General features: G+C 45.7%; 2 protein-coding genes and 1 pseudogene across 7 annotated transcripts in view; 2 read left to right on the top strand and 1 right to left on the bottom strand.

Annotated features, from left to right (window-relative positions):
- Window positions 1-41: 41 nt before the first annotated feature.
- On the top strand, window positions 42-3,576 carry cox6b1 (cytochrome c oxidase subunit 6B1). 2 transcript variants are annotated; one of them, XM_014158985.3, is made up of 4 exons: window positions 42-338; window positions 2,074-2,187; window positions 2,569-2,669; window positions 3,339-3,576. In XM_014158985.3, exons 2-4 carry the CDS (start codon window positions 2,082-2,084, stop codon window positions 3,390-3,392), a joined length of 261 nt encoding a protein of 86 aa, XP_014014460.1. In that variant the 5' UTR covers window positions 42-338; window positions 2,074-2,081; the 3' UTR covers window positions 3,393-3,576. The 2 variants fall into 2 exon arrangements, with proteins under 2 accessions (XP_014014460.1, XP_014014459.1); XM_014158984.3 differs by having other exon boundaries at window positions 82-416.
- A 78-nt stretch (window positions 3,577-3,654) lies between these two features.
- Window positions 3,655-27,974, bottom strand: part of LOC106579245 (katanin-interacting protein) — a 32,378-nt gene continuing 8,058 nt past the window's right edge. For 3 of the 5 annotated variants that reach the window (XM_045702531.2, XM_014158976.3, XM_045702533.2), the window contains 19 exons: window positions 27,585-27,725; window positions 27,321-27,478; window positions 26,996-27,102; window positions 25,941-26,037; window positions 25,517-25,726; window positions 24,679-24,816; window positions 22,763-23,624; window positions 21,147-21,959; window positions 19,882-20,096; window positions 19,679-19,754; window positions 19,352-19,529; window positions 16,648-16,813; window positions 16,131-16,321; window positions 10,203-10,267; window positions 9,759-9,869; window positions 7,454-7,686; window positions 6,911-7,071; window positions 6,049-6,134; window positions 3,655-5,673 (listed from right to left, as the gene is read on the bottom strand). In XM_045702531.2, the coding sequence (XP_045558487.1) occupies window positions 5,615-5,673; window positions 6,049-6,134; window positions 6,911-7,071; window positions 7,454-7,686; window positions 9,759-9,869; window positions 10,203-10,267; window positions 16,131-16,321; window positions 16,648-16,813; window positions 19,352-19,529; window positions 19,679-19,754; window positions 19,882-20,096; window positions 21,147-21,959; window positions 22,763-23,624; window positions 24,679-24,816; window positions 25,517-25,726; window positions 25,941-26,037; window positions 26,996-27,102; window positions 27,321-27,478; window positions 27,585-27,725 (4,067 nt within the window). In that variant the 3' untranslated portion in view covers window positions 3,655-5,614. Of the gene's footprint in view, window positions 5,674-6,048; window positions 6,135-6,910; window positions 7,072-7,453; window positions 7,687-9,742; window positions 9,870-10,202; window positions 10,268-16,130; window positions 16,322-16,647; window positions 16,814-19,351; window positions 19,530-19,678; window positions 19,755-19,881; window positions 20,097-21,146; window positions 21,960-22,762; window positions 23,625-24,678; window positions 24,817-25,516; window positions 25,727-25,940; window positions 26,038-26,995; window positions 27,103-27,320; window positions 27,479-27,584; window positions 27,726-27,974 lie in introns of those variants that run through there. The other 2 variants (XM_045702532.2, XR_006760744.2) reach the window with 2 other exon arrangements.
- On the top strand, window positions 17,656-18,878 carry LOC106579343 (cyclin-dependent kinase 5 activator 1-like; annotated as a pseudogene).

Genomic DNA, 27,974 nt, shown 5'->3' with positions numbered 1-27,974 from the left:
TTTTGGCATTAGGCCAGGCCTATATCAATTATCTACTAGTAACAGGCGGACAGAATTCCTGTTAAACTGCCACTTCCTCAACTGCAAAATGTAGGCTATCATGTTTTGCCATACACCTATATTATCACACAAATGATGGCAATTACCATATTTTTGGGAAAACAAAAGGTTTCCAGTGATTTATCCTTAGTTGTATGTGATCGATCTTGCACATGATTAAACTATCTCAGTCATTCCAATGTGACCTGCGTCCGCCATACCGTTTTGATAGGACTGCACGGCTACAACATCCACAAGACCAGCGCGCGCGCCAGGGCGCACTCCAGTCATCAGCCAAGGTAACCCACGCGTGGTGTTCGGGTATCATCATCGTTAGTACAATAGTCACTTTGAACAACGCAGCACTTGCCAGAAAGGTAAATATTTGTTACATTTTTAGTATAAGCCTAAATAAAATCTGCATATATTTAGGTCCTACACAATATTTTATGCAACACGAATATAGTTTTTTAATTATCGTGGGAAGCTTCTGAAAATGAAACCATGAGCAAACAAGTCGATCATTAGCCTAGTTTTTTTTATTTCCTAATTTGCTTGCGAGTGACTTATTTATCGTATACAACACTCTCAATTAACAGACAAAAAAACGTAATTAGAACTAATTCATTAGTGATTATGATTAAAGAAGGCTACTTCTTAGATATGGGTGATTATGCTTATGAACATTGTATTGGCGTTCCTATTAGCCTATTCTATTTCTGTATTATTGTACCTAAATACCAATTCGTCTAATTTAGTTCTGTAATGTAGAAAAGTGGCCATTGCATTAGGCTTGTGGCGCCCCATTTATATCACGCCCCACTTATATTTATTGGTTCTTTTCCTTAAAAATCGACACTTAGGTCGTAGACAATTGAAATGAGACTATTTTGTCTGTGGTGTAGCCTAAACATAGCCTCATCATACGTGCTAAGGAGCTTTATAGTCACCTTCATTCAGTGCCGGCCCTAGCCTTTTGGGGACCAAAGCGAGATTTGGTTGGGGGGGACACCTTGTGAAAAAAACATTTTAGTGGCCCCCCCTTTTGACGATAAAGAGAAACATTTATGTTGTAAAGTACATTTCCTGCAATTCTACACATTTTGCCATGGGGCGGAGAGAACAGTTTGCAATTGTATAACACATTTCATGCAATTCTACTGAATTTCAATTCTACTAATTTTGCCATGGGGCAGAGAGAAAGATTTTGCAGTTTTACAGCGAATTTCCGGAAATTCTACACATTTTGCCATGGGGGGAGATAACATTTTTCAATTTTATAACACATTTCATGCAATTCTACTCATTTTGCCATGGGGCAGAGACATTTTGTTCTTTAGTTTTACAGCTAATTTCCTGCAATCCTACCTATTTTGCCATGGGGTGGAGAGAACTTTTTGCAGTTTTAAAGCTAGTTTCCTGCAATTCCAAACATTTTGCCATGACTTATGCAATGTTACTATGCTATCTGAGTGAGAATGATGAACAAAATTAAAATGGGCCCCCTGGAGGTTAGGGCCCATGGACACGTGCCCTGCGTATAAAGTCGGTTTTCGGCCATGATTACTACAAGTTTAGATAGCTGGCTAAACTAACTACCAATCAAAAAATTGTCAGCTGACATGGCTAATTGAGTGACTGTTAGTGACTGACATAATACGAGAAAAACTGCTGATGCACAACCACATTTCGAAATTGCACCTGCTATATTCAATTATTCTTACTCTCAGTAAGGTGAGAACAGTTGCCAAAAATGTATAATAAACACACACACACACACACACACACACACACACACACATATATATATAATATATAGTGTGTGTGTGTGTGCGTACATACATACATGCATATATATATATATATAATTTTTTTGGTCAGGGGCCCCCTAGCTGCCGGGAGCCCTAAGCAACTGCTTATGTCGCTTATGCCGGGGGTGGGCCCTGCCTTCAATTGATAGCGTCATTGTAGGCTTTTGACAGAGGTTATTCCATTTTCTTGCATCCTCCTCATTCAAGCATGTTTTCCCGACAGAACTAAAAATGGCAGAGGATATTGCGACTAAGCTCCAGAACTACCGCACTGCTCCCTTCGATGCCAGATTCCCCAATCAAAATCAGACAAGGAACTGCTTCTACAACTATCTGGGTAAGTCTAGACTCCAAGGTCAAAGTCTAGGACTCTGGTCCTGTCGTCATACCAGTCACGTAGGCAAGTACAGATAAATCCTTTCTTTATCCAGTGCCTTTCTTAATTGTGAATGTGTTTAGTGTGTGCCAATTAATTTTGTGGGACAGAACCATGTCCTTGTGGAAAACTTCTATTTTAGAATGTGTGTCAAAAAGGTGATTAATTTATCTGGTAAAATAAGGGTTACAATTAAAGACCCTGATCTTAACCTTTTTAGAGGACTGTAATCCAATTTTGTATATTTACACAAGACCAGTGACAAGACCACAACCCTTGCCCTGTAGACATTGACGTGCACATTTTTTCCCAACATCCCCATTGTTGTTGCTATATTTATAGATTATCATCGCTGCCAAAAATCCCTGGATGCCAAAGGAGTCGACACTGCCCCGTGTGACTGGTATAAGAGGGTCTACAAATCACTGTGCCCCATTTCCTGGGTAATGCTTTTAAGATATTATTTTTCATTAGCTAAAAGTCCTTAAGTGAATTGGATAGGATTTCTGAAGTAGACCTACAGTATTGATAACAAACTGTGGGTTGACTGACTGGTCTATAAGTACATTGAGGTCATTTGAGGTCATGTCCATTGTTCATCCTCTTACACATTTTTATTAACTTAAAAAACAAAACAACAGGCTATTATGGTACATAGTGTGATTTGCTACACTTAACTGAATTTCAAGCATGGCTTTTTTATTTTTTATTAAAGAGGTTACTGGGTTCAAAGGGTTATAGACATCATTTGAAGGGGGTCTGTCGTCAACTATTGCTGGTACAACAGACAGTAAGCATTATTGGAGAAAATAGCTCGGGCCTTATTCAGTTAGCCCTATTCTGAGCTATACATGACTCCGACCTTATCAAGTCAAGCAAATAGTGGCCACAAAAAGGCAAACTCTTTAGTCAGCAGAGTTAATATTCAAACATGTGATACCTCTCAGAGTTCATTGACCTTTCGCAAAATGAGATACTGTATTACTATACCCAATCCAAATCTAATAAAAATCATGCAGGATAATTGGTCTGTTACAACTACGTCAACATGTAGGGGTTTTAACCGGTCTGGTCTGTCAAGTAAATGTTTATTTTACCCGTTTGTCCCCCAGATCCAGAAATGGGACGACCAGAGGGAGGAGGGGACCTTCCCAGGGAAAATTTGAATGGCATCTCCAAAGAAGTGTACTTCATGGCAATATGTTTGTATGAGTAGGACTCCAGGTCGGTCGTCCACGACTCCTTTGGAATGTGAGCAGATTATAACTGAATACCGTAGTCATTCCTTATCAAAGAGAATAATTGTGTTGCAGATTCTGCATTAAAGTGTCTTGGGTGATATTTATCAAATTGAAGAGTCCATATATTTTTGGGGGGCATTAAAGAGAAGCAGCATTACATGACATCATGACACCAACTCACTGTCACTTCTTTTAAAAGGATTTCATTTTATTTATTCAAATAAAATACACTTATTTGAACAAGATTAAAAAAATAATAAAAATATTTCAACACGGAATGTCACACTTAACAGTAATAACACCGTCACTCAAAGCATGACTGAGGTGCAGTGTGAAGCCTATACCCACAGAATGACATTTTAAAATCAAATACATAAAACTGCATTTAAAAAAAAAAACATGTAACTCCTCTATCATATACAAGAGTATTTAGTAAGAAATAGGCTATATTGTGGCTCAATGAAGCAGCAAATTCTTTTGAAAATACAAGGGTCTACCTTTTTAAATTTGTAACAGAAGCCACAACTGTGGTAACTTGTCCATGCAACAAAATACTACTGGGTATAAGGTATACCACGCCAACTATCGATTATACTCAAACATTCAAGATTTCAGCAAAGATCCATCCCTTTGTAAAGATCACATTTTACCTATTTGAGGTATGTTTTCAGTGTTTGCATATTAAATATTTCTGGTTACATATGGTTACATATTCTTAGGTGTTTTTCAACTAAAGGCCAAAATGTTGTTTACACAACAATGTATTGTATATCTTGATAATATATCTAAACAACAATATTTTAGCCTACAACTATTGCTACAAGTGGGTGTCTCAAATAACTGTTTGCATATCAAACAACTTCAATAAAGGTCACTTAGTTTGCAAACATGTCTTTGTAATACATAGTGTTGAACGTCTATAGTTTCACTGATATATTACTTAATCAAAAATATTATATATTAATATATTCAGGATTGCAAAATGTATATCTAAGCAAGTGTACTGTTTTTGTGTTAAGCAAATGCAGCGGTCTAGGATGGCTTAAAACTGTATCCGAACTATTGCTTCATACCAATACTCAGTACCGATGCCTGATTCTACTTTATGCAACAGACAGTCAGTCATATTATCCACCCTGCGTTATAAATCTTTCAAAGGTTAAACCTCCATCCGACACCACAGACACCTAGAAAAATCATTTGACTGTGAGATATTAGACTAGAGAAAATATGAACTGGTTTACTGCATAGCATTCAGATGGGGTCGGTGCACATTGCAGGTGCATTACTCAATTGTCATGTGTTATGCCACTAGGCTAGGGGCTATTAAAACTAAGCGTTTCATCAACACAACTCATTCATAAATGTAGGATCTGGATCCCATCTATTAAGAGCGTACTTGTTGCCACGGAGTTGATCTTTGAGTAGCTCTGCACCACGAGAACGCAGCACAACATCAAGAGGAGCAGCGACAGACAGGAGTAGTAACATCACCAGGCACAAAGATGGCCGACATAGCAGCCTAATATAGGTTCACTCTGACACTGTGAAAAGGACAATCACAACTGGAGTTACTACAAAAAGGTTCTACGTGTGCGATGCAGTACTGACGTAGTACTACACAGGTACTATACATATGATGTAGTACTACACAGTTATTATGTGATGTAGTACTACTACACAGGGACTACTAATCGGATGTAACGTTAGCAATACACAAGTACTATACATCTGATGTAGTACCTCAAAGGTACTATTAATCTGATATAGTATTACACAGGTACTATACACCTGTAGGAGTCTAGAGAGATCGGAGTGACAAGAGAACCAATCCAACCAGAAAGTGGAAGGCCAATCCTGTGGGCGGATGGATACAAACCCAATGTGTTCTGTACAAGCCTCTTCAAAAGTAGACCCACCCCACACACAAGAGCTGTCACTAGGCAACACTATAGTGCAATGACTGATGGAAGACAATGGGAGTTGTTTTCTTTTCGGCTGGTCAAGGATATGTGTTAAAAGTCCCCAGAGTGGGATAGTGCAGATAGTCAGTAAATCCTCATCCCTTCATTACTGTTCCCTACAATTAACCAGTGAGACACCAACCACCATCTGCCTTTCTGATCGTCTGCCTGTCAGTCCGTCTGTCAGTACCTCCTTTTCCCCAGCTTTCCAGTGTCTGTCATGCAGGTTTTAGGCCGAAGTGCTGCAAGATGGAAAACCAAATATGGTTTTGGTTAATTATAGTGTCCAAAAAAGTTAAGGGTTGTTCACACACAAAAATACACAAAACATCAGTAATTCCATGTTTGTTTTTTTAAAATGCATTTTCTCCCCTTGCATTTCAGCAGGCAGGGGGGACATTCACACAGATGTTTTGTTGTATTTGGTATGTTTAAAAGACACCGAAACATTTGGGTCAATAATAGTGTAGAAATATCACCTCTAACAATATTGATAACGTAACAAGGTAGCTAAAGCTTTTTGTTTAATTTGCTTCTCACTGTTTATTGTATTACACGTGGTATTTTAAATGTATATTTACTGAACAAAGAAATTCTGAATGAATTGCATTGGCTACCTGGATCAGCTGTTTGTTTCTTCTTGTTGTGATGGACTATCTGATTCTCATTGGTCATCTTCACATCTTGGTCCTCCACATAGTTGCTGCAAAACAAAACAAAACAAGGAGGGGAAAACAAACCAGTTTAATTTCTGCCCGTGCATAATCTGGCCAAGTATATGAAAGGCTGGAGCACAGGAGCCACGGAGGACACAAAATGGAGGACGGACAGACAAGCAAGCTCGAAGGTCCAAGTCTTATGTCCTACAAAGAAGCTACAGAGAGGTGGAGTGACAAGGGACCAGGAGGTCTGTTGGAACTTGAAGGACTTGGCATCACAAGCTAAGCTGTGGGTTGGAGGTTGGGATGACTGGGGTGACTTGGGGATATGAACGCAACCTGAGGGAGGGCTGACTGACACAAGGCCAATCTGGGACTCTGTTACTCACTGTTTCAGATCGTGATGTCTGCTACTACTGCGGGGGCTGGAGTAGAGAGAGCACATCTCCGTTTAACAAAGAAAAAGACTTCAGTGCCAATCACTCACTGTTAGAACTAATAGGAATGTCCGTCCTTGTAAAGACATGACAGTTCCTCCACTATCCTACACAGTCTCCTTCCATTTCAAACAACTCATTTAAAATCTAATTTTATTTGTCACATGCTTCGTAAACAACATATGAATATGGTAAATTACTTCACATACTCTGCCACTATGAACACGTTGACAACAGCTGGACAGAAGAACCAATAAGCATGTGTGCAAATTGTTGGCCAAGCAGCCAAACCAATCTGCACCTGTGTGAATTTTGATGAACAGGCAGCAGAGCAAATCATTTGCTGATATCAGGCTACAGCAGCCAATCCCATGCTGGGTTACCTGATTACGGTGTTCCTTTCACGGTGGGCGATGCGGGCGTTGTCGGTGAAGAGGATAGTGTGGTAGGGCAACACCGGGTCACAGGTGGGCAGGATGCCCCGCGCCGCCTGGCTCACGCTGTCCAAGACGCCGTTATACACCAAGAGGTCATCGACTAACAGCTACACGAAGGAAGACACAAAGGAAGACACAAGGAAGGCTAAAAGGCGTCCATTGCGCTACCCACAGGAGACTGTGGGAAGCATAGTGGAGGAACTCCCGTGTCTTTTCAAGGACAGACGTTCCTATTGGTTCTAACAGTAAGTCATTCATTTATTCGCTTTGATTTTCACCCAGAAAGTTAAACAGAGAACATATTATTGTTTACATAAAATATCTAGGGAAGAGTTTATAGTAAGAATAATAAGAGCACTTTATTAGTCCGTTGTTGTCAGAAATTATTAATATTCTGCTCTGTTCCAAAGTCCTAAATTCTGGGTCTCTCTGATGAACATGGTCAGTGTTACCATACTAAGGAGGAGAGAGAACAGAAGACTGACTTACCCCAAACTCCTTTACCCCCCTCTGTGGTGTCTTGGAGTAGTTCCACAGTTTGATCATGGACACGGTCACTGGCTGGTCAAATATGAGATACACGCGATTCACCAGTCCGGGGAGCACCGGTGCTAGCCACATGTGTCTGCCATCATGAGTGCCATCTACCAGCTTATCTGGAGTCCTCACATCGCCGTTCACACTGTCCAGGACATTCACACTGTCTGGGAATGCAGCGATATCTAGGAGAAGCACTGTTAAAGAATGGACTCAGCCAATCTGTGTTGTCTACTATGGCTTTACTCCTGCCATTTCCATTTCCTCCACTAGAGGACCCCCTTTAATAATTTCAGGGTACATTTTTTGTTTGGGATTTTGGTAAAATTTTACCAAACTTGGTCCCGGCTTTGGTTCCTACTTCATGGCCAAGCTGCAAGATCAAAATTGGCTATATTGTAGACATTTATGAAAATAAAAAAAATATATAATAAAATCACTTTTTGGTGTTCATTTAAGGTTATCAGTGTGGTTAAGGTTAGGTCTAAAATCAGAATTTAAGAAGATCAATTGTAGAACTAGGCAGGGTTTTCGACTTTGCAAGTTGGCCAGATAGTGACGACAGTACAGGGAGAGCAGGCTTTCGTTCCACCCTAGCACTAAACAAACCGGATTCAACTAATCAGGTGTTTTAATGCTGGGCTATAACGAAAGCCTATACACCCTGTGGATTTCCAGGACCAGGGTTGGTGACCAGTCTCAGGTCAGACTCGAGGTATCACGCTAGCTACATGACCAAAAGTATGTGGACACCTGTTTGTTGAACATCTCATTAAAAAATGATGGGCATTATGGGCATTGTGGCTCAGTTGGTAGAGCATGGTGTTTGCAATGGTATTTGCAACGCCAGGGTTGTGGGTTCGATTCCCACGGGGGGCCAGTAAGGGAATTTTTTTTTTTTAATGTATGAATTGAAATGTATGTATTCACTAGTGTAAGTCGCTCTGGATAAGAGCGTCTGCTAAATGACTAAAATGTAAAATGTAAATTAATATGGAGTTGGTGCCCCCTTTGCCGCTATAGCAGCCTTCACTCTTCTGGGAAGTCGTTCCACTAGATGCTGGAACATTGCTGCAGGGACTTGCTTCCATTCAGCCATGAGCATTAGTGAGGTCGGGCACTGATGTTGGGCGATTAGGCCTGGCTCGCAGTCGGTGTTCCAATTGATCCCAAAGGTGTTTCGATGGGGTTGAGGTCAGGGCTCTGTACAGGCCAGTCAAGTTCTTCCACACCAATCTCGATAAACCATTTTTGTGGGGGCATTGTCATGCTGAAACAGGAAAGGGACTTCCCCAAACTGTTGCCACAAAGTTGGAAGCACAGAATTGTCTACAATGTCATTGTATGCTGTAGCGTTAAGATAACCCTTCAATGGAACGAAGAGGCCTAGCCGAACCACGAAAAACAACCCCAGACCATTATTCCTCATCGACCAAACTTTAAGTTGGCACTATCCATTGGGGCAGGTAGTGTTATCCTGGCATCTACCAAACCCAGGCAGATTTGTCCGTCGGACTGTCAGATGGTGAAGTGTGATTCATCCCTCCAGAGAATGCGTTTCAACTGCTCCATAGTCCAATGGAGGCAAGCTTTACACCACTGCAGCCGACGTTTGGCATTGCGCATGGTGATTTTAGGATTATGTGCGGTTGCTCGGCCATGGAAACCCATTTCATGAAGCTCTCGACGAACAGTTATTGTGCTGACGTTGCTTCCAGAGGCAGTTTGGAACTCGGTAGTGAGTGTTGCAACCGAGGACAGACGATTTTTAAGTGCTTCTGCACTCGGTGGTCCCTTTCTGTAAGCTTGTGTGGCCTACCACTTCGTGGCTGAGCCGTTGTTGCTCCTAGACGTTTCCACTTCATAGCACCAAGGCAGAAATTTGACGAACTGACTTGTTGGAAAGGTGGCATCCTATGACGGTGCCCCATTGAAAGTCACGGAGCTCTTCAGTAAAGCCATTCTACTGCCAATGTTGTCTATGGAGATTACATGGCTGTGTGCTCAATTTTATACACCTGTCAGAAACGGGTGTGGCTGAAATAGCCAAATCCACTAATTGAAGGGGTGTCCACATACTTTTGTATATAGTGAAGCTCAGCCAGTCAGGTCTAGTGAGACTAGCGACCACCAAGTGCAGAATGCAGCAGTGATGGTTCTCAGTATGTGTGTGTGTGTGTGTGTGTGTGTGTGTGTGTGTGTGTGTGTGTGTGTGTGTGTGTGTGTGTGTGTGGTGTTTACATTGTAAGTAAGATACTGTTGTCACTGAGGGGGATCTTCTCGTCGTTCTGGTCATAGAACTCCAGGCCGTTCATACCGATGTAGTAGGGGTCACCCCAGGTGGTCAGCAGCTGCAGCTGGAAGATGACTGGTGGGTCAAGGGTTAAGGAAGAGAGACGTGGAGCCATGTACACACTCAGGACTTTGGCAGTCATCAAGTAATTTAGTGACTGTCCAGATCACAGTATCCCAGCAGGCAAAACTGGTTGGAATGACATTTACGAAAAGCAAAACAATAATAATATTTGTCAATTTTATCCACTATAAGGTGATTTATTTATTGTTGGGGTCAATTCTATCCACTGGTCACATTATTTCTGCATGTCCATGTAAGGGGACTATGTAAGGAGACATGTTATGTTAGTAAAGGCATACTGTGTTCTGTGGGACTATTTCTTGTGAGCAGCAGGAGGAAGGATACATCCACAAGGCATGATGGGGGCCTCGTAGTCCATGCTGGCGTGCTCCTGTCTTTTGGAACCAGCTCTGAAAACCACACAAGACACAAACCTTAAGATTATATCTCATATTGTATAGCAGTACTGTAGTTGTAGCCGTGGCTACGGAAACAGAGTTTTCACCCACGCACCACCCGCCCCTCCAGAAACATATTTTTTAAAGGTAAGGATCCGGATCACGTTCTGCCCATGTGTTATTTTATGCACACATTGGTTTTTCTAACGTAGCTCCCCCTCCCTTCATATTTCTGAACAGCTGAAGTAAAAACCCTGAGGAGATTTGAACGAACATATATATTATGAAAGTTACAAATCTTCTCTGTCAGTCTTTTGTGACAGCTATCACGGTTTGCACAAGCAGGACTCAGTCCCTACACTTTGGACCCATTTTGTGTAATCTTTATAGTTGCTACCATATCGTAGTTAGTGAAAAAGGAACACCTGTCTGCCTCCTGCGTAGCCAATGCTGATGAAAAATGAACATTCAATCGCTAATTAGACTGCGTGTCTGTGTCTTGCTATGTTCCACCTCTGGGCAGCCGAACATTCTAGGCAGCCGAGCGTGTATCCGGACAGGGTAAAAAGAGTCTTGACAATGGGCAAGTTCGTTTTGCGTCATCCGGTGCCATAGTTACGCCATATGTTGATATCGTGGCGAGAGTAAATAGCTGCATGTAACTCAGCGGCTAAGAAGAACATGAAATCAATAGACTGCCTGTTAGTGTCGTGCTTATGTCTGCAACACTGACAACAAAGTTTGTACGAACATGTCGATAATGTATTTTGTGTAAAACATGCAAATAGCTGGGTCGAGAGTTTCAAGTTCCTTGGTCTCCACATCACCAACTAACTATCATGGTCCAAACATACCAAGACAGTCGTGAAGAGGGCACGATAAAACCTTTTCCCCCTCAGGAGACTGAAAAGATTTGGCATGGGTCCCCAGATCCTCAAAAGGTTCTAACAGCTGCACCATCGAGAGCATCCTGACCGGTTGCATAACCTCCTGGTATGGCAACTGCTCGGCATCTGACCGTAAGACACTACAGAAGGTAGTGCGAACGGCCCAGTACATCACTGGGGCCAAGCTTGATGCCATCCAGGACCTATATAATAGGCGGTGTCAGAGGAAAGCCCATAAAATTGTCAGAGACTCCAGTCACCCAAGTTATAGACCGTTTTCTCTTTTACCACACGGCAAGCAGTACCGAAGCGCCAAGTCTAGGACCAAAAGGCTCCCCAACAGCTTCCACCCCCAAGCAATAAGACTGCTGAACAATAATAAAATCGCCACCGGGCAATTTACATTGACCCCTCCCGAACAGTTTTGTGTACAATATGAAGTTTGCAGGTTACACTGGTGCAGTAGCGAACTGTCATTCAGGGCAGGCACACCTGTTTTGAGCCCCACCTATTTAGCCACAAAAAAACGAATAATAATGGGATTTATTTTTGTTGTTGTCTGTTTTGCATGTTATTTTGGCAATAATACGTGTCACATATCAGTTTGCAAACAATGTAAAAAAATGTAATCATTGAGTTAATAAAGCTGCATAGAAACATGGTCTTATTTTGCTCTCTTGAGTAAGGCAACTACAAAATAAATGCAGGTGTTTCAGCCTAGCTCAGTGCTTTCTGTGGTGGAGGGGCAGCCAGCGGAACATACAGAGCATAGGGGTTGGTAATGTTCTCTAGTTGCGCTGGGATTGGCTCAGTGTTCTGTCACTCAGGCGAACACTATGTCACCGCAAAATCAACGCGGAGAGCTTGAGAATTCAAGCCCCTTGGGTGCTGCCATAGATTTACATTAGAAGTGCCCATCCAAGAACGCTCAAGGTCATTGGCCACAGATAAAATTACGTCAAAGCACGTTATATCTACAGTAGCTTTGATTGGACTGATCATGTCAACATCATACTTTCAGAATCCTAGCTAACAAGCTAGACAAGCAGTAATCATCATGAATCAAGTTGACAAATCTACTGGCAAATCCTTTTCAACCCTTGTCATATGAAGAGAAATTATAGATAAAACGTATTGGTGCTCATCGGCCATTGGACTTAAACATTACACAACAAGTATGAAATGCAAATTCAACAATGAGTGGTTTGAAAAGAATCAGTGGCTAACTGCAAGCGTTGCAAAGCAATCACTAGCCTGCTATTCAGTGGAGTGGGTGTGTGGTCCATGTCTGGGTTTAAGGGTCTCTTTTCCAAGATTAAAAGCATAAACATTCACATGAAACACCATGGGCCAGAAAAGGTTGAATACATTGGCTAGGCTGTCAATCCAGCATGGCTTCTTCTGTGTTCTAAAGAACTGGAAGCCTTGGAATTGGGAAAGCTCAGACTTCATTGAGTTCAAGACAACTGGGAACTCTGAAAAAAACGACCTTCCAACTGGGAAAATACGTTTTGAACGGGAATTCCAAGTCGGGAACTCGGGCCTCTTTCTAGAGGTCCGACCTGAAGATCACTGACATCATGATTCAACCTTGTTTTTCCCCCCAGAGTTCCCAATTGTCTTGAACGCCCCATAAATCCAGAGAATGCCAGACTTTGATAAAAAAGTTTGATGACAAAATTTGCCGACAAGAAGGACCGCTGCGCCATCATCCTGTTCAAGTGAGCACAGCACAACAAGGTGAGTCCAAAAATGTCTTGTATGCTGCTGCATAAATGATGTAACACGCCAGGGTTGATATGTATACCGTAGCTAGGAAAGTAATACTAAGTGTATGTTGTGTAGCAAGATGTTAGTAGCCCATGTGTCTCACCCTAATAATTTGGTGCCTTTTCCTCCTCACAACTTAGCCTACTGTTCTGACTTGGTGGTGCACATGTAGTCTATAGCCTGTTTTTGAGAAATGTCATCATTGAATATTGTAGGAGCTTTCATTGTCTACTTATATGCCTGCCCCCTTTATCTAACCTACGGTTCTGACTTGGTGTACAGGGAGAATACTGTAAGAACGGCCCATGTTCTGAATTCTGTCTCTGTACATTTCAAAAGTGCTGAACAAATAGTTATACTGACTACGCCCGTCTTAGCTCGCTCATTAATGTCGTAATCGAAATTATGAGTCGCCTCTTAACCACTCATTGTTTCCTTTATGCCATAGTTTGTACATCTCATTTGTCAGTAGAAACCACATTTGTTTAAGCAAGTGCGCCATATCATCTGTTTTTTAAAAAGGAAGTAAATGAGGCTGAATGAACTGTTTCGCTGCCAGACAAGGCTCAGCTGATAGCCAGGTGTAGCGGTGGTAAGGATTCACTCCATGGTGCTGAAAAGAAAGCTCTGTTGGGACAGAATTATGTAGGCAGTTTGTGGGCACTGTTTGTCACCGTTATAGCGCAATTAATGTATTGTTTAGTGTTGTGTATTTTTTTTTTGCCCAACCAAGATTTACATGCTAAAATAGCCACTGCACCAGTGACCAGACAAAAACGACAGAGGGGGGGGAGTGGCAGCAAAGCACTCAGCACAGCAGCTACGTAGGCGGCAGAGTGGGCACTCAGCACAGCAGCTACGAAGGCGGCAGAGTGGGCACTCAGCACAGCAGCTACGAAGGCGGCAGAGTGGGCACTCAGCACAGCAGCTACGTAGGCGGCAGAGTGGGCACTCAGCACAGCAGCTACGTAGGCGGCAGAGTGGGCACTCAGCACAGCAGCTACGAAGGCGGCAGAGTGGGCACTCAGCACAGCAGCTACGAAGGCGGCAGAGTGGGCACTCAGCACAGCAGCTACGAAGGCGGCAGAGTGGGCACTCAGCACAGCAGCTACGAAGGCGGCAGAGTGGGCACTCAGCACAGCAGCTACGAAGGCGGCAGAGTGGGCACTCAGCACAGCAGCTACGAAGGCGGCAGAGTGGGCACTCAGCACAGCAGCTACGAAGGCGGCAGAGTGGGCACTCAGCACAGCAGCTACGTAGGCGGCAGAGTGGGCACTCAGCACAGCAGCTACGTAGGCGGCAGAGTGGGCACTCAGCACAGCAGCTACGAAGGCGGCAGAGTGGGCACTCAGCACAGCAGCTACGTAGGCGGCAGAGTGGGCACTCAGCACAGCAGCTACGAAGGCGGCAGAGTGGGCACTCAGCACAGCAGCTACGAAGGCGGCAGAGTGGGCACTCAGCACAGCAGCTACGAAGGCGGCAGAGTGGGCACTCAGCACAGCAGCTACGAAGGCGGCAGAGTGGGCACTCAGCACAGCAGCTACGAAGGCGGCAGAGTGGGCACTCAGCACAGCAGCTACGAAGGCGGCAGAGTGGGCACTCAGCACAGCAGCTACGAAGGCGGCAGAGTGGGCACTCAGCACAGCAGCTACGAAGGCGGCAGAGTGGGCACTCAGCACAGCAGCTACGAAGGCGGCAGAGTGGGCACTCAGCACAGCAGCTACGAAGGCGGCAGAGTGGGCACTCAGCACAGCAGCTACGAAGGCGGCAGAGTGGGCACTCAGCACAGCAGCTACGTAGGCGGCAGAGTGGGCACTCAGCACAGCAGCTACGTAGGCGGCAGAGTGGGCACTCAGCACAGCAGCTACGTAGGCGGCAGAGTGGGCACTCAGCACAGCAGCTACGTAGGCGGCAGAGTGGGCACTCAGCACAGCAGCTACGAAGGCGGCAGAGTGGGCACTCAGCACAGCAGCTACGTAGGCAGCAGAGTGGGCACTCAGCACAGCAGCTACGTAGGCAGCAGAGTGGGCACTCAGCACAGCAGCTACGTAGGCAGCAGAGTGGGCACTCAGCACAGCAGCTACGTAGGCAGCAGAGTGGGCACTCAGCACAGCAGCTACGTAGGCAGCAGAGTGGGCACTCAGCACAGCAGCTACGTAGGCAGCAGAGTGGGAACTCAGCACAGCAGCTACGTAGGCAGCAGAGTGGGCACTCAGCACAGCAGCTACGTAGGCAGCAGAGTGGGCACTCAGCACAGCAGCTACGTAGGCAGCAGAGTGGGCACTCAGCACAGCAGCTACGTAGGCAGCAGAGTGGGCACTCAGCACAGCAGCTACGTAGGCAGCAGAGTGGGCACTCAGCACAGCAGCTACGTAGGCAGCAGAGTGGGCACTCAGCACAGCAGCTACGTAGGCAGCAGAGTGGGCACTCAGCACAGCAGCTACGTAGGCAGCAGAGTGGGCACTCAGCTCTGTAAAAAAACATCTGTGTTTTTAGCCTGGGCAAATTGGGATACAGAAACTCTATCTGTAGCCACTCTGTGTGAATTATCATATGAATTCGTCATACTTTTGATGCATGACTAAGTGTTTGGCACAGTGCGGATAATGGACAGAATGCTATTTTACGAGACGCTAAAGGCATCAGCATGCTTCAGTCTGGCCGAACAGAACGAGTGTGCTTGAACACTCCCTTGAAAGACCTTTGCTTCAAAAACTAGTAAAAAAAGCGTCAATAGTACTGTTTGTCCATTTTGAGGCGCCCTAGCCAGTATACACTTCCTCAAAATAGTCTGAATTAATCGAAGATAACTCAAGAAATCTGACAGATATTTTCCAATTAAAATTTTTAAACGAGTCGTCTCTCGTTGAATGACAACAATCATAGTCGAGGGGGCGTAGACTTCGGCTCGCCTCCAGAAAAAATTTAGTGTGCCCGAACAGCCGACAAAACCCTTGCCGGAGTCCAAAACGAACAAAAACGTCACAATGTTGTCATAATATATGCACCAAATCTACCGAACAGCTGGGAAGCATGCGGACCCCTTAAAACAGTCTGATGAAATCACAACAGAGCCATTACTTTAAACACCTTCCTACTGGGATGTGACCTAGAAGTAGCCTGGTCCTAGATCTGTTTGTGCTGTTTAGCCAACTCTTTTGGTCATTGGCAAGACGGAACAAACAGATCTGGGATCAGACTAGCCTACAAGTACTCACTTCAGTGTGTAAGCCGAGTCCTCTGCTGTAGTCTTGCTGTTGACCAGGCCAGTGGTGGGGTTCTGGAGGAAGTCGATGAAGAGGATCTCCTGAGCAAAGTCAAAGTGACAGTTCCCTGGTCCCTTCCTGATGAGGAAGCCCTCTGCTGGAGAGATGAGTGTATTGTCCAGAGACACATGGATCACCTTTACCTGGAGACCACAGGAATAGGGACAATAAATGGGTATCATGGTTAGAATTGTGTTTTTGTGGGGAATAGGGATTCACCCCTTAAACAACATTCTCAGTCAATATTCAGAGCTATTTAAAGATCTATGGCAGTTATTGCATATGCACTCTTATGGGGCATCGCATAGATTTGTACAACTACAACGCACCGCACATTTAATGACAACTCCGAAATACAAAGGCAACCTACAGGGCTCAGATATTTCTATTTCAATTGACACTTCCACCAGAATACTAAAAAGGCAGGAAGTTCTCTATCCCAGTGATTAAACAAGTGACTCTCTCTCACCCCTCTGTAGGAGTCCTCTGGGGTCTTGTTGTAGTTCCAGATGCGGAGGCCAGCCACCGTATGGGCCTTGTCAAAGTTGACTGTCAGGGTGTGGTGCTGGCCACAGAAGAACGGGATCAGCCACATGTGCTGATCTTCAGTGGTGATGTTGTGGCCGTCAATGAGTCTGGACAGAGGAGAGAGAGACAGACACTTCACTGGTTATGTACATGTCATTTTGCAGCATAATGGACATGAAAACCTAGTATTTTTGAGACACTTTGTTATACTTGGGGCACTTCAGACTGTTTTTATCCTTGCAGTAGATGTACGTGTTCACTTTTTTTGTTTTTACAGTGTGTATTTCAGAAGAAAAAAAACTTTTTCAAATACATAATTGTTCCATGCAAGGATATAGCATGATATTTGAAATACATAAAAAAAACGTTTACATTTCGTTTTTTTATGATGGTGCATTGAGCTGCTGCTGCTTCAAACGCCATGTGACATTGTTTACGTTTTTCAGTGGCGGTTTTGTTGTGCACTGTTGTTGCTACAGAGGGGTATACTACAAGCAGAATCAACTTTGATAAGCAACCAGAAAAAAAACATTAATTTTATGACTACTAAAAAAAGCTAAACTTAGATACTTTGGTTTGTGAAACTAACTAGACCATTTCCATTTCAAGCTTATCTTTCTACAAAATAAAAAGTTATACCAGTATATTTAGGCAAGTTGGCTGGCTAACGCCTTGATAGCGGTTTTGTAGTATACCCCTCAGCCCTGAGGACACACAAAGTTTTCATTTCCCCTCATGTTGCATTTGACATGAAAAGGCAATTTACTTTAGTAGCGCATTTACAGAGCAGGCGCGACGCTAACGGAGGTTCCACTGACCCAGATCAATGCAAGAACTTGTCAGAAAACATTTTATCCGTCCATTGACGCGTTGAATTGCAACACTATAGGTTTGCTAGCACTAGCAGCCACCGACAAGCTAAGTTATTTCGTTTACAACGTTAGCCACAATGGCGAACCTCACACTTCATCTTTCACAGCATCGCTTCTATGACATGCCTCTTTACTGCGACGCGTACACTCCATCTCAGAACCTTGATTGGCAGCCGATGTACACAACCATAACCGCCTTGAAACCAAAGCCTACGGCTAAACAAAGCGTCTTTATATTTCAAATCAACAAAGAAACTATTTTAAATTCTTTGGATTTTCGACATAACGACTTAATAAACCTAATATTGACCGATGCACAATGCTGTTGACTGAGTGGGAAAATTGCCATGCATTTCAAATGGCTAAAAAGTTTCCATTTTGTTTTCCAACGTCACTACTGCCCCTTCTGATGACATAATCTGCTCAGACTGCCTCTTGAGCCATCCTGATCCAACTCCTGAGAAATGTGCAGTTTTTCTCGCCCAGCTATCAGAAGGTGGCCGGAGATGGGCCGGTCACGGTGGGCCACGACACGGCCGTTCAGAACTACAACAACGCCAAAGACAAGAACCTGAAGCGACACTTGCTTATCAACAAGAAGCGGAAGGAGGGCTCCAAGAAGGTGCAGCCCAAAGAGAACAGTGTGACTCACCTCAACAACCAGAACCTGGAGAAGCCTCAGTCATGCACCAACCTGTCCACCCTTACCCAGGATCAGTGTCCCCCAGACCTCATCGAGAGCTCCGACAACGCCGCCTCGCCAGTCGAGAAGACCCCCTTGACCAACTCCAACACAGCCCCCGACACGCCCAAGAGGGTGATGGTCAAGGCCTTCCCTGGCGAGCTGCTGCGCTGTCTGGGTGAGTTCCTGTGCCAGCACTGCTACCGGCTCCAGAACCTGTCCCCCAACGACCCAGGGCTGGAGCATCAGAGCGTGGACCGCTTCCTGCTTGATCACGGCTGGGGGAACCAGAGCACCCTCACCCCGGCCAACATGGCGTTTAACTATACCGCAAGGTGGTCTCCTCTGAGGGTACGGAGCACCAGCTGCAGGACGTGGTGATCACCTGCCTCCACCTGACCTGCTCCTACATGGGCAACGAGATCTCCTACCCAGTGAGACCCTTCCTGGTGGAGAGCTGCAGGGACATCTTCTAGGACCACTTCCTGTACATCATCAACCTAATGAGTGCCAACATGCTCCAGATGAACACGGACCAGCACTATTTCTTCCGACCTGAATAACGAGAGCCAGAAGAAGGAGGAGAGGAGCCGCTTGCTCATCGGTCTGGACTGGTGAGGGGCCCCGGGAGGCGGGGCCAGAAGAGGGTACGGGCCTACTCCAGTCTGGCATTTCAAAATGGAGGGAGGAGGACTGGTTGAGGGAGTAGGAAAGGGTAGAGGTGAAGTTTCGATGGGATTCATAGATTATGAGAGTTAATATGAGGGCCTACCAGCCACCCATGACTGTTTTACTGACTGTCTACGGTGTGCCTGCCTATCACGGAAGGATATCACGTCCTATCATGGACGACCACTGCTATATATCGAAACAAAGCTATAATAAACATTGACATGATAGACACATAAAAGTTAGTCAGTTGAATAAAATCCCTTGCAACGCTGTTGTCGTTGACAAGTTAACTAGATCACTTTGTCGTTTCATGTCTTAAAATACATCCTCAGAGGGTACGCAGTTAGATCCATCTACATTGTCAGCGTTGTGAGGTCACACACACACACACACACACACACACACACACACGTACTGACTTGTCGAGGGTGCGTGTGTCCTGGCCGTACTCAGGCAGGTCGTTGAGGTCTCGTGGCGAGGCGTCCAACATGGTCAGGTCCAGAGGCAGGCTGTCCCCCTCCTTCCCCACCACCTCTAACCCCGTCAGGCCCACGTAGTGGGAGTCCCCCCATGTCATACTCAACTCTATCCTAAGGCCTGGAAAGAGGGACAGGGGGAGAGAGAGAGCTTGGAGGGTCAGTGTGGAACAAGCTGAGCTAGCTATATTTTACAGACATAAAAAGCCAGTCCTGTATGTAAAATGTGTGAATTGACTAATTTAGACTAATTTAGAAGGGAGTACTCACACTTTCCATTGTACATTCCTGGGATCTGCTCCAGGGTCTCAGACTGACCAACAGTAGGGTTCAGATGGAGGTTTAACTGAAAAATGGCAGTGAATAGAAATCAGAAATGTTAGTGTTGGGCTGGAACAAAACCTGCATGTCCTGTATGAATCAAGGCATTCCACGTTTACACTGTATAGTCCAAGTCAGTCGGTCAGACTCACCGTGAGGTCGTCCTCGGGTCTGAAGCCAGCCTGGGTGAAAGGTCTCTCCTCCCCCTCTCCGTCGGCCGTGCGGGGCCTCTGCAGCTCCTCCTCGTATCCAACCAGCCCCTCGGAGCCCTGTGCCTCCCCGCAGAACGTCTCGTCGTAGCGCGACATGGCCTCCAGTATCTCATCGTCCGTGGTGAACAAGATGGTGTCCCCGAACTGGTCCAGACCTAAGATGAGAGCAGTGGAGGTTAGGGATAGGCATGAATAATCCCTAGTGGAGGTAGAATTCAGTATGTTAGAGGCAAACAAATGACACTAAACCTATTTTGTCACCAAACAAATGCTCTAGTTCTATAATCTAACGTAATAGTTCTAATGTTCTTGTCATTCCCAGATTGCATTTTGGTGATTTAAATAAATTGTGTGGTCATCCACACAAGTCAAGCCAGTCCTCCATGAAAGCAATTCAGTTCACCTGGAATGGTCTAATACAGACCTTTTTTGAAGGGAATAAACTACACACAGAGGGGCCATTTCCTGGACACAGATTAAGACTAATGGAAGGACAAACTTAATTGCTTTCATGGAGGACTGGCTTGAATTGTGTGGATCACAACACCACTTATTTTCATCATGAGCAAAAGCTATTGGTTTTCTACCCAAAGTTGCAAAGACAATGTTGTGATCCATTTAATAAATACAAGAGACCAGCAACGTGGATAAAAGGGTGTGGCAGTGGAAGAAACAGCGGCATCTAGTGGGCAAAACCTGGTACTTTAGCACACATTTATGGGGGAAATGCAAGCGACTTCAACATATAATTTCTCTAAACGGGAAAAAAATATCACCAAATTCACTGAGAATACATTACACAGTATGAATAAACAATACTCCAAGCCACAATACTACTTGTCAAACATAGAGAACTGATGCTGTATATTGGATGTTGGGGTGGGCTTGGCGTGGGGTTAGGGGGGGTCAGTGGGTGGCTTAATCATAGTTAAGAGGTTTGGTCCAAATCGGACGTTGGGTACTATATTTATTGAATATTATATGAATCCTATAAATTGAAATGGCCAATTTGGGTGTGATCAATTAGTTGAATTTCTCTGAGTTCAAATGTAATGTTGCAAGAGTGCTTATCTTATCCGTTTCTAACTAAAGAAACCATTTCAGAACAATCTGAGATGGTGGGTGTCATGGCTTGCTGAAATGAAATAGAACTACCCATTTGGGTGTCATAGGAGAGAGCCTGTCCCTCACTAATGCTCCCCTACCTCCAGACAGAGTCCCTGATGCCTTGGCGATCTCTCCCCTGAAGATGCACCTCCCGTCCAGCAGCATTTCAGCTTCCTTCACCCCCCTGAACGAGTGGATCCTGGACTTGTTGTAGTTCCACACTCTTATCATGGCCACCTGACACGGCCCGGCGAACTCCAAGTAGATCACGTGACTCCTACCCTGGGTGAAAGGTGCCAACCACAGGTGCATGTCGTCCTGTGTGAGGTTGACGCCATCGATCAGGTTGGTGACCACACGCGGGTCCTTTCCGTAGGCAGGCAGCACGTTAATATCAGGCGGGTCAGCGCGGATGCGGGTGGGAAGGAGGGGCTGACCGCTGGAGCTGAAGACTTCGAGACCGTTGAGGCCCACATAGTGGCGGTCGCCCCACGTGGACAGGATGTTAATGACCAGACGTTGACCACGTGGGAGGACCGGAATCTCAAACTCCTCCTCGCGCTCTGGCTCGGCGGAAAGGTCATCCTCTGGGTCATTGCAGAGGCCCCCTTGAGGGGCGGGGGAGGAGAGGTGGGAGGAGTGGGGGACGGGGTTGCAGGGGGAGGCTCCTGGGCCGGGGGAGGGGATTATGGCAATAGTGGCGGCTCTGGAGGAACGCTGGAGGAACTCGTCAAATATGTCGCCCTCGAAGCTCATGTTGGAGATGCGACCACGCTGGCACTGGTTGAACTTGGTGAGGGAGTCCCAGGACTCCATGAGGGTGTCGTCATGGTCCTGCTGGCTGCGGAGATGGGCCCGGGGGGTACGCTGCTGCCTCCGGTTGCTGCTGCCCGATACTGAACCTGGCTCCTCTGTGGAATCAACACATACACTCTCATGTTACCTCAAAGACAGTGCAGAGTACATAATACAAGTGTAGTTAAGAGCAATAGGGAAGAAAGCAAGGTAATTTTGGGGCCGTTTTATACATTGTAGTACTACTCTATATAATTTTGGGCCTGGTTTATACATTGTAGTACTATATATAATTTTGAAAGTAGGATTTATACTACTAAAGTTATGGCTCGCAATAATCATTATTATTTGTATTTTTTTTTAAAAGTCATGGTAATGTCGATGTAATTTTCACACTGAATAGCCCAGCTCCAACAGCTGGTGTGATGCTGGTCAAAGAGTCTTTGACCCACTTCAGGGTGATATGTCCACAATATATATTGTCAGAGCCAGCTGGCATGTGCCTTGTGTGTTTCCAGATCGGGGGGGGATGACCCATAACTCAAGGGTCTGGCTGGGAGTAGGTTGTCAGGGAGATAGAGAGAGATTATTATAGGATGTAGATTTCATGTGATGAAGCAATCTGTCTGCTCTATAATCTTATTTAGGGACAAACAAAGATATGTCTGGTATGCCGTTGACAAGAACATTGGGAAACTAATGTCAGATCCCGAGGGGGGGGGGTCATTATTGAGTTGCAAGACTAAGGCAAGTAGACAAACAGTCTCCCACTAGAGATCATTCTGTCTCCGACCTTAAGACGGTTACATGAAATCAAATGAACGTATGCAGAGTAGATAAAAGAGCTGCAAAAGTATGGAAAGGTATGGAATGGCTCACAACAGGTATGAGCACATAGCATACACACTGGGTTAGCTACCTGTGGACAGTCCAATGGCTCCATGCTGGTGCTCCACTGCTGGTTTGCTGCTGGTACTAGTAGTGTTATTGTGCCTGGCTGAGCTCCTACGTCCACTAACAGGCTGGTTCTGGCGCTGCTGGTCACTCAGCTCCTCCAGCAGGTCACCTCCCAGGTCCAGAGAGTCTGCACTCCCCTGGCCCCCGTTCACAGTCCTCTCCACCCCCCGACACACCCTCCCCGGGTTACAGCCCAGCTCCGGGAGCACCGAGGTGGGGGAGGATTGGGGGAGGGGAGGTTTGGACTCCACAGACTGCTGGGGAACTAGCCAGAGGGGCCTCTCCCTCCCAGCCTCGCAGCCCTCGGGGGCGCTCCGGGCCAGGGGCTGTAGCCACTGGGGAGTCCTGGAGGAGGAAGGCTGGGTGGTGACTGTGCGCTCTGTGGGTTGACCCGACTGCTCCAGCTGCTGTTTCAGAGGGGGGTGGGGGAGGTCCGGTTCCGGTGGGTCCATGTCAAAGGAGTCCTTCTGTAGGGGACGGTGTGTAGACATGGGGGTGGCGGGGTTGTACGTTTTATCCTGTAAGTCTATTCTGACCGGCGCTAGTCCCTCAGCGAGAGAGAGTCCGTGGTTGGGGTCACGATGGTGCCCTCCGTTGTTCCCCTCCACGCTCTTGTCATAATGGCGCTGTGGGCTGGCGCCACAGAGACCGTGTCCAGACGCCATGGGGCTGGGAGAGAAAGATTCTGGAACTTGGAGTGCCTGGAGGGCAATGCTGGTGCTGTAGTCGAAAACCTGGTTGCCACAGCCCTTGTCCAGCTCGCCTTCGAACACCAGCGTGCTGTTGAGGTAAAGATTCACATGCCGGGCGCCAATGTCCAGGTCCTGAAAAAGAACAGTACGGCTATTTCAGGCTCTAAGCAGGGCAATATTTAGTTAATGCATTGATATCATGTAAGAAAATAAACATTAAAACAAACTCCAAGTCAAATACATTTAAAAAAAAATTAAATGCAGAGGTGAAGAGGGAAATGTCAAAGAGACGGAATATTCAAGTTACCATGACATCGCTAGATCAACATTGAAACTGAAAGTGATACCGTACTTTTAACCAAGGAGCTTCCTAGTTGTAGGCTCCAATGTTCATACATACCTGGGGCAAACCAAGCTAACCGTGCAGACATAGTCAACTGTAAAGCTAACACACAGACAGACATAGTGGATGGCTAAAACCAGACTCAAATCTCCTCAGTCCCTGTTCATTAAAATCACTGCATCTCCACCCACCGGATCAAACTGTATCACACTGATCCTTACCTCGCAGCTTAAAACCCACTGCCAGTACCCTAACAACGGACTCAATGAACAGAGACACTGTTAATATCAACATCCATAGTTCCAGACAGAGCCCTGGTTGCCTGGGCTTCGTGCCCCGTCAGTCCCGTTCGTGACAGCAGCAGGGCGGGAGGCAGAAGCAGTAACCCGGGCTAATCCTCCAGGGTTAATCTCTCACTGTTCCACATTTAGACTGACTGGCAGCTCACACAGCCACTGGTTAAACACAACTACCCTCCCTCCTAAACCCTGCTGCCAATATGGTGGTCACCCTCTAGAATGACTGGGGCTGGCTGAAGCAAGCTGGATTTATGAGCAACTGTTAACAAATGATGGAGTGTATTTTGGTAACCCCTGAACTAGGACTGGCGTGATGAACCAATCAGAGGCTGCATATGTAAGGGTTGCACACACAGCACGTGGTAACAACTTATGTACCATTTCTATCAGATTCCATTTGAATCTTCACCTAACGCAACCCTTTTCACTAGAACTGGCAACCTACCGGCAACCTCTATCGCAAAGGCTCAGGCCAAAAGTAGTGCACGACATAAGGAGAAATAGGGTGCCATTTCATACTCAACCTGTCAGTCTGGTCTCTTACATTGATGCTCTTGTTGTAGTTCCAGATCTTGATCCGGGATATCTGAAAGTCCGGAGAGCGCTCCGTGTTCCTGATGATGAAGTAGAGCTGGACCGGAGGATGGAAAGGACAGGTCCACATATGACGCTCCTTCGTGGTCTGGCGGTCAAAACAATACGCAACAACATATAGAGAAAAGAAGTCTGTTTAAGTCAGAAAATAGATGAATACATTCCCTTAAAATGACCAGAGACCCAATATAATCCGGTAACACTTTGAAGGCCCTCTTCCCAAAGTATAATTCGGAGTCCCAAGCCACGATAGTCCGGCGGCCCATTGTGAGCTAGCTATTTCTTTTTTATTTAGTTAACCTTGTTTGTAGCTACTGAGACACCGTCCGCGGGGGACGACCGCTCACCTCCCCAAGATTCCCAACCAACGTGGCTCCTCGTACGCGTCTTCTATTCATTTGAATGGGGTGACGGTTGGAGAAATAGCTTGAGCCGCGCTGAGAGTTCGAAAAGCAACGGTCCAATATTCTAGAACATTTCCGTGTGGACATACACATTTTGGACTATGATCAGCGCTTAATGGGTATAAAGCGTATTTATATCACCAATGCAAAATGCTTTGTCATGCACGACATAGGCTAATAACAGCTCATAAGCTGTCTCATGATTCCTTATGAAGCAGTGTTCTAATGCCTTTATAAATGGATTACGAAGAGGGTATCTACTCAAGAAGTGTCACCAAAAATCCCTCTAAAATGATGCATGAATAGTAAATACAATGCACCAAAACCTTTCCAAATAGTTCAATTAGTGTTATTAGAAAGGCTTGGGGGCAGAGCTCAACTCACCTTAGGTTTCCCGTTGACCAGCGCTCCAAGGTTCCCAGGGTAGTCGGCGTTCCGGATGTCCAGGTCGTGTGGCGACACGTACAGCTTCCTGTTCCCTGGGCCGAAGAACTGCATCTCCGTCAGCCCCACCTGGCCCCTGTTCCCCCAGTTACTTAGGATCTCCATGGTGACGTATACGGTGGGCGGTGCCTCGGCCGAGACGCGCCTCTTCTGCCACCATGACAACAGCAGAACTTCATGAGTCGAGTCAAGCCGTCACTTCATACAGTGTATTCTTAGCATCATCAAAATATAATTAGAACGCTGGTAGATCTTCTCTTTGTGTGTGTCTTTCTCTCTCTCTATGTTGAGCCTCACTGTTTGTCTCGCCTAGTTGTTTTATGCTTAGTCATTCCTAGCCCTGGTATTTGATGGAGTGACTCACCGGTGGTTTGCTATTGTCTGTCTTCACTGTCTGAGGGCTGTCAAAGTTTGTGCCTGCCTCCAGTTTCTCCAACGCCTTCAGTAGTCTCTGCTGTTGCCTGGAAGAAAATGATTAGTCCTCAATTGTATTGTGTCTTTCACCACATCAATAGTCTTTGACCTTGCTCTTGTTGATCATCTATGGAAATGTATGCACGGTCACTGACAGTTATTGAAGACTCCCTACAGCTTTGCTGACTAAACCCGCTTCAAGGTCAGAGCGGTTAGGTTACCACGACACGTTTCTGATTGTTAGAGAGCCTCGGTCGGAAGTATACAGTTACTGGTGCTCTTGTGCCGGCCATCCAAGACGTACTGCATTACCACACGTTTTTTGTTACTGTACTGCAGAGTCTGTACATGGCGTTCTCATCCCAGCAAGGGAAAGGACATAGTACACAGGCATGAGGGAGTTAGCGATGCCAGTGTCATTCTGAACTGTTACCAGACAAGACTACGTTTGGCCACATCCCGATATCCATACCTTATAGATGGTTTCTTTCACTGTAGTATGCTAGTGTGGACACTATTGGAACATAGCCATTCAATGTTTTTTCCTTTGTGATAGTCAAAGGATTAGTATAGACCCAGATATGGACCACGAGCCCATTCAATGCGGCCTGCGGGTGGTTTGAGTAAAAACATCAGTCTACATTAAAATGACTCAAACCAAACCGTCACTGCGTAGAAATGATGTTGGACTTACATTTACAAAGTCTCTACCCTCTTTCCAGGTTGCTAAGAATCACCAAAACGAAAGCTGAATAGTCAGGGAGCGTCGAAAAAAAAAAAAAATGATGGATAGATGACTATTTTTTGCACATTTTGAGAAAATATAACACATTTCCAGTGTGTCTCCGGACCTCGGTGAAGACCGAATGCGGCCCAAGGGACAAAATGAGTTTGACACCCCTGGTATAGACTTAACTTCCCCTTTCCTCTCCATATAGTGATTAAGGATCAACACCTAACGCATCGTGTGCAATGACACTAGCGTGTAACGTTGCAATACACTACCTGGGACCCATGAGGGTAATTCTCTGCATGGCTCTGGACACCCCACTTTCATCTTTGTCGTCATCGTCGTCACGCAGCGAGCCGTTCATCATCTGGTGTCCTCTCACCTGTGGATTTAGAATGGAGGAGCACAACGGAGTTAGACTTAAGATAGGGTGGTAGCCTAACCAGGTTCAACTAAAGGTAGAAAAGATTAGAAAATAAGAGAGATAGGGCTAGGCTAGGATGTAAAACATGAATCATTACAGCAGACAGATTAGAACAACACACCCCTGATTGTGCCTATAGATATAGAATTACATTCTATGGTTGTTATCTATCCTACCGGGGTGCGGCTGAAGGCCCTGGGCTCGGGGCTCTGCAGTGGGCTGTTCTCGATCTGCAGGGCCTGGAGCACCCTGCACGCCGTCTCCTCCGAGTCGCGCTCCTCTTGGGAGGCCTTCCTTGCTGCAGACAGGGGGCGCTCTACGCGACTCCTCGGCCCTGAGAGAGAGAGGGTGGGGGAAGAGAGAGAGAAAGGAAGAGAGTCATATTCTTGAGGCCTCTGAGGTTTATGAATGACACGCATACAGGGAAGAACAGAACATACGTTGAGGATCTCTGCCATCCCTGCACTCCTTTGAAGAGGGCCTGTCCAGAGTTTTGCTCTTCACCAGTAGAGGCTTGGTGGGGACGTAGGCTTCCATGTTGTCTTTCCTCTTGGCCGACAGCGAACGCTCGATCTTACGGCCTGTAACATAATGGAAGAAACGGTCTACGAAAGGTAAAGGAATAGAGACAACATGAAGCAAATTCCGGGCTGCATCTCAATAAAATCTCTTAACTTCTTTGGGATCTGGGGGCAGTATTGAGTAGCTTGGATGGATAAGGTGACCAGAGTAAACTGCCTGCTACTCAGGCCCAGAAACTAGGATATGCATATTATAGTAGATTTGGATAGAAAACACTATGAAGTTTCTAAAACTGTTTGATTGATGTC

This window comes from Salmo salar, chromosome 19 (assembly GCF_965601325.2).
Source record: "Salmo salar chromosome 19, fSalSal1, whole genome shotgun sequence".
In the NCBI taxonomy this organism is placed as follows: domain Eukaryota; kingdom Metazoa; phylum Chordata; class Actinopteri; order Salmoniformes; family Salmonidae; genus Salmo; species Salmo salar.
The sequence above is the reverse complement of the archived record's forward strand: the minus strand, read 5'-3'. Positions and strand labels throughout refer to the sequence as shown.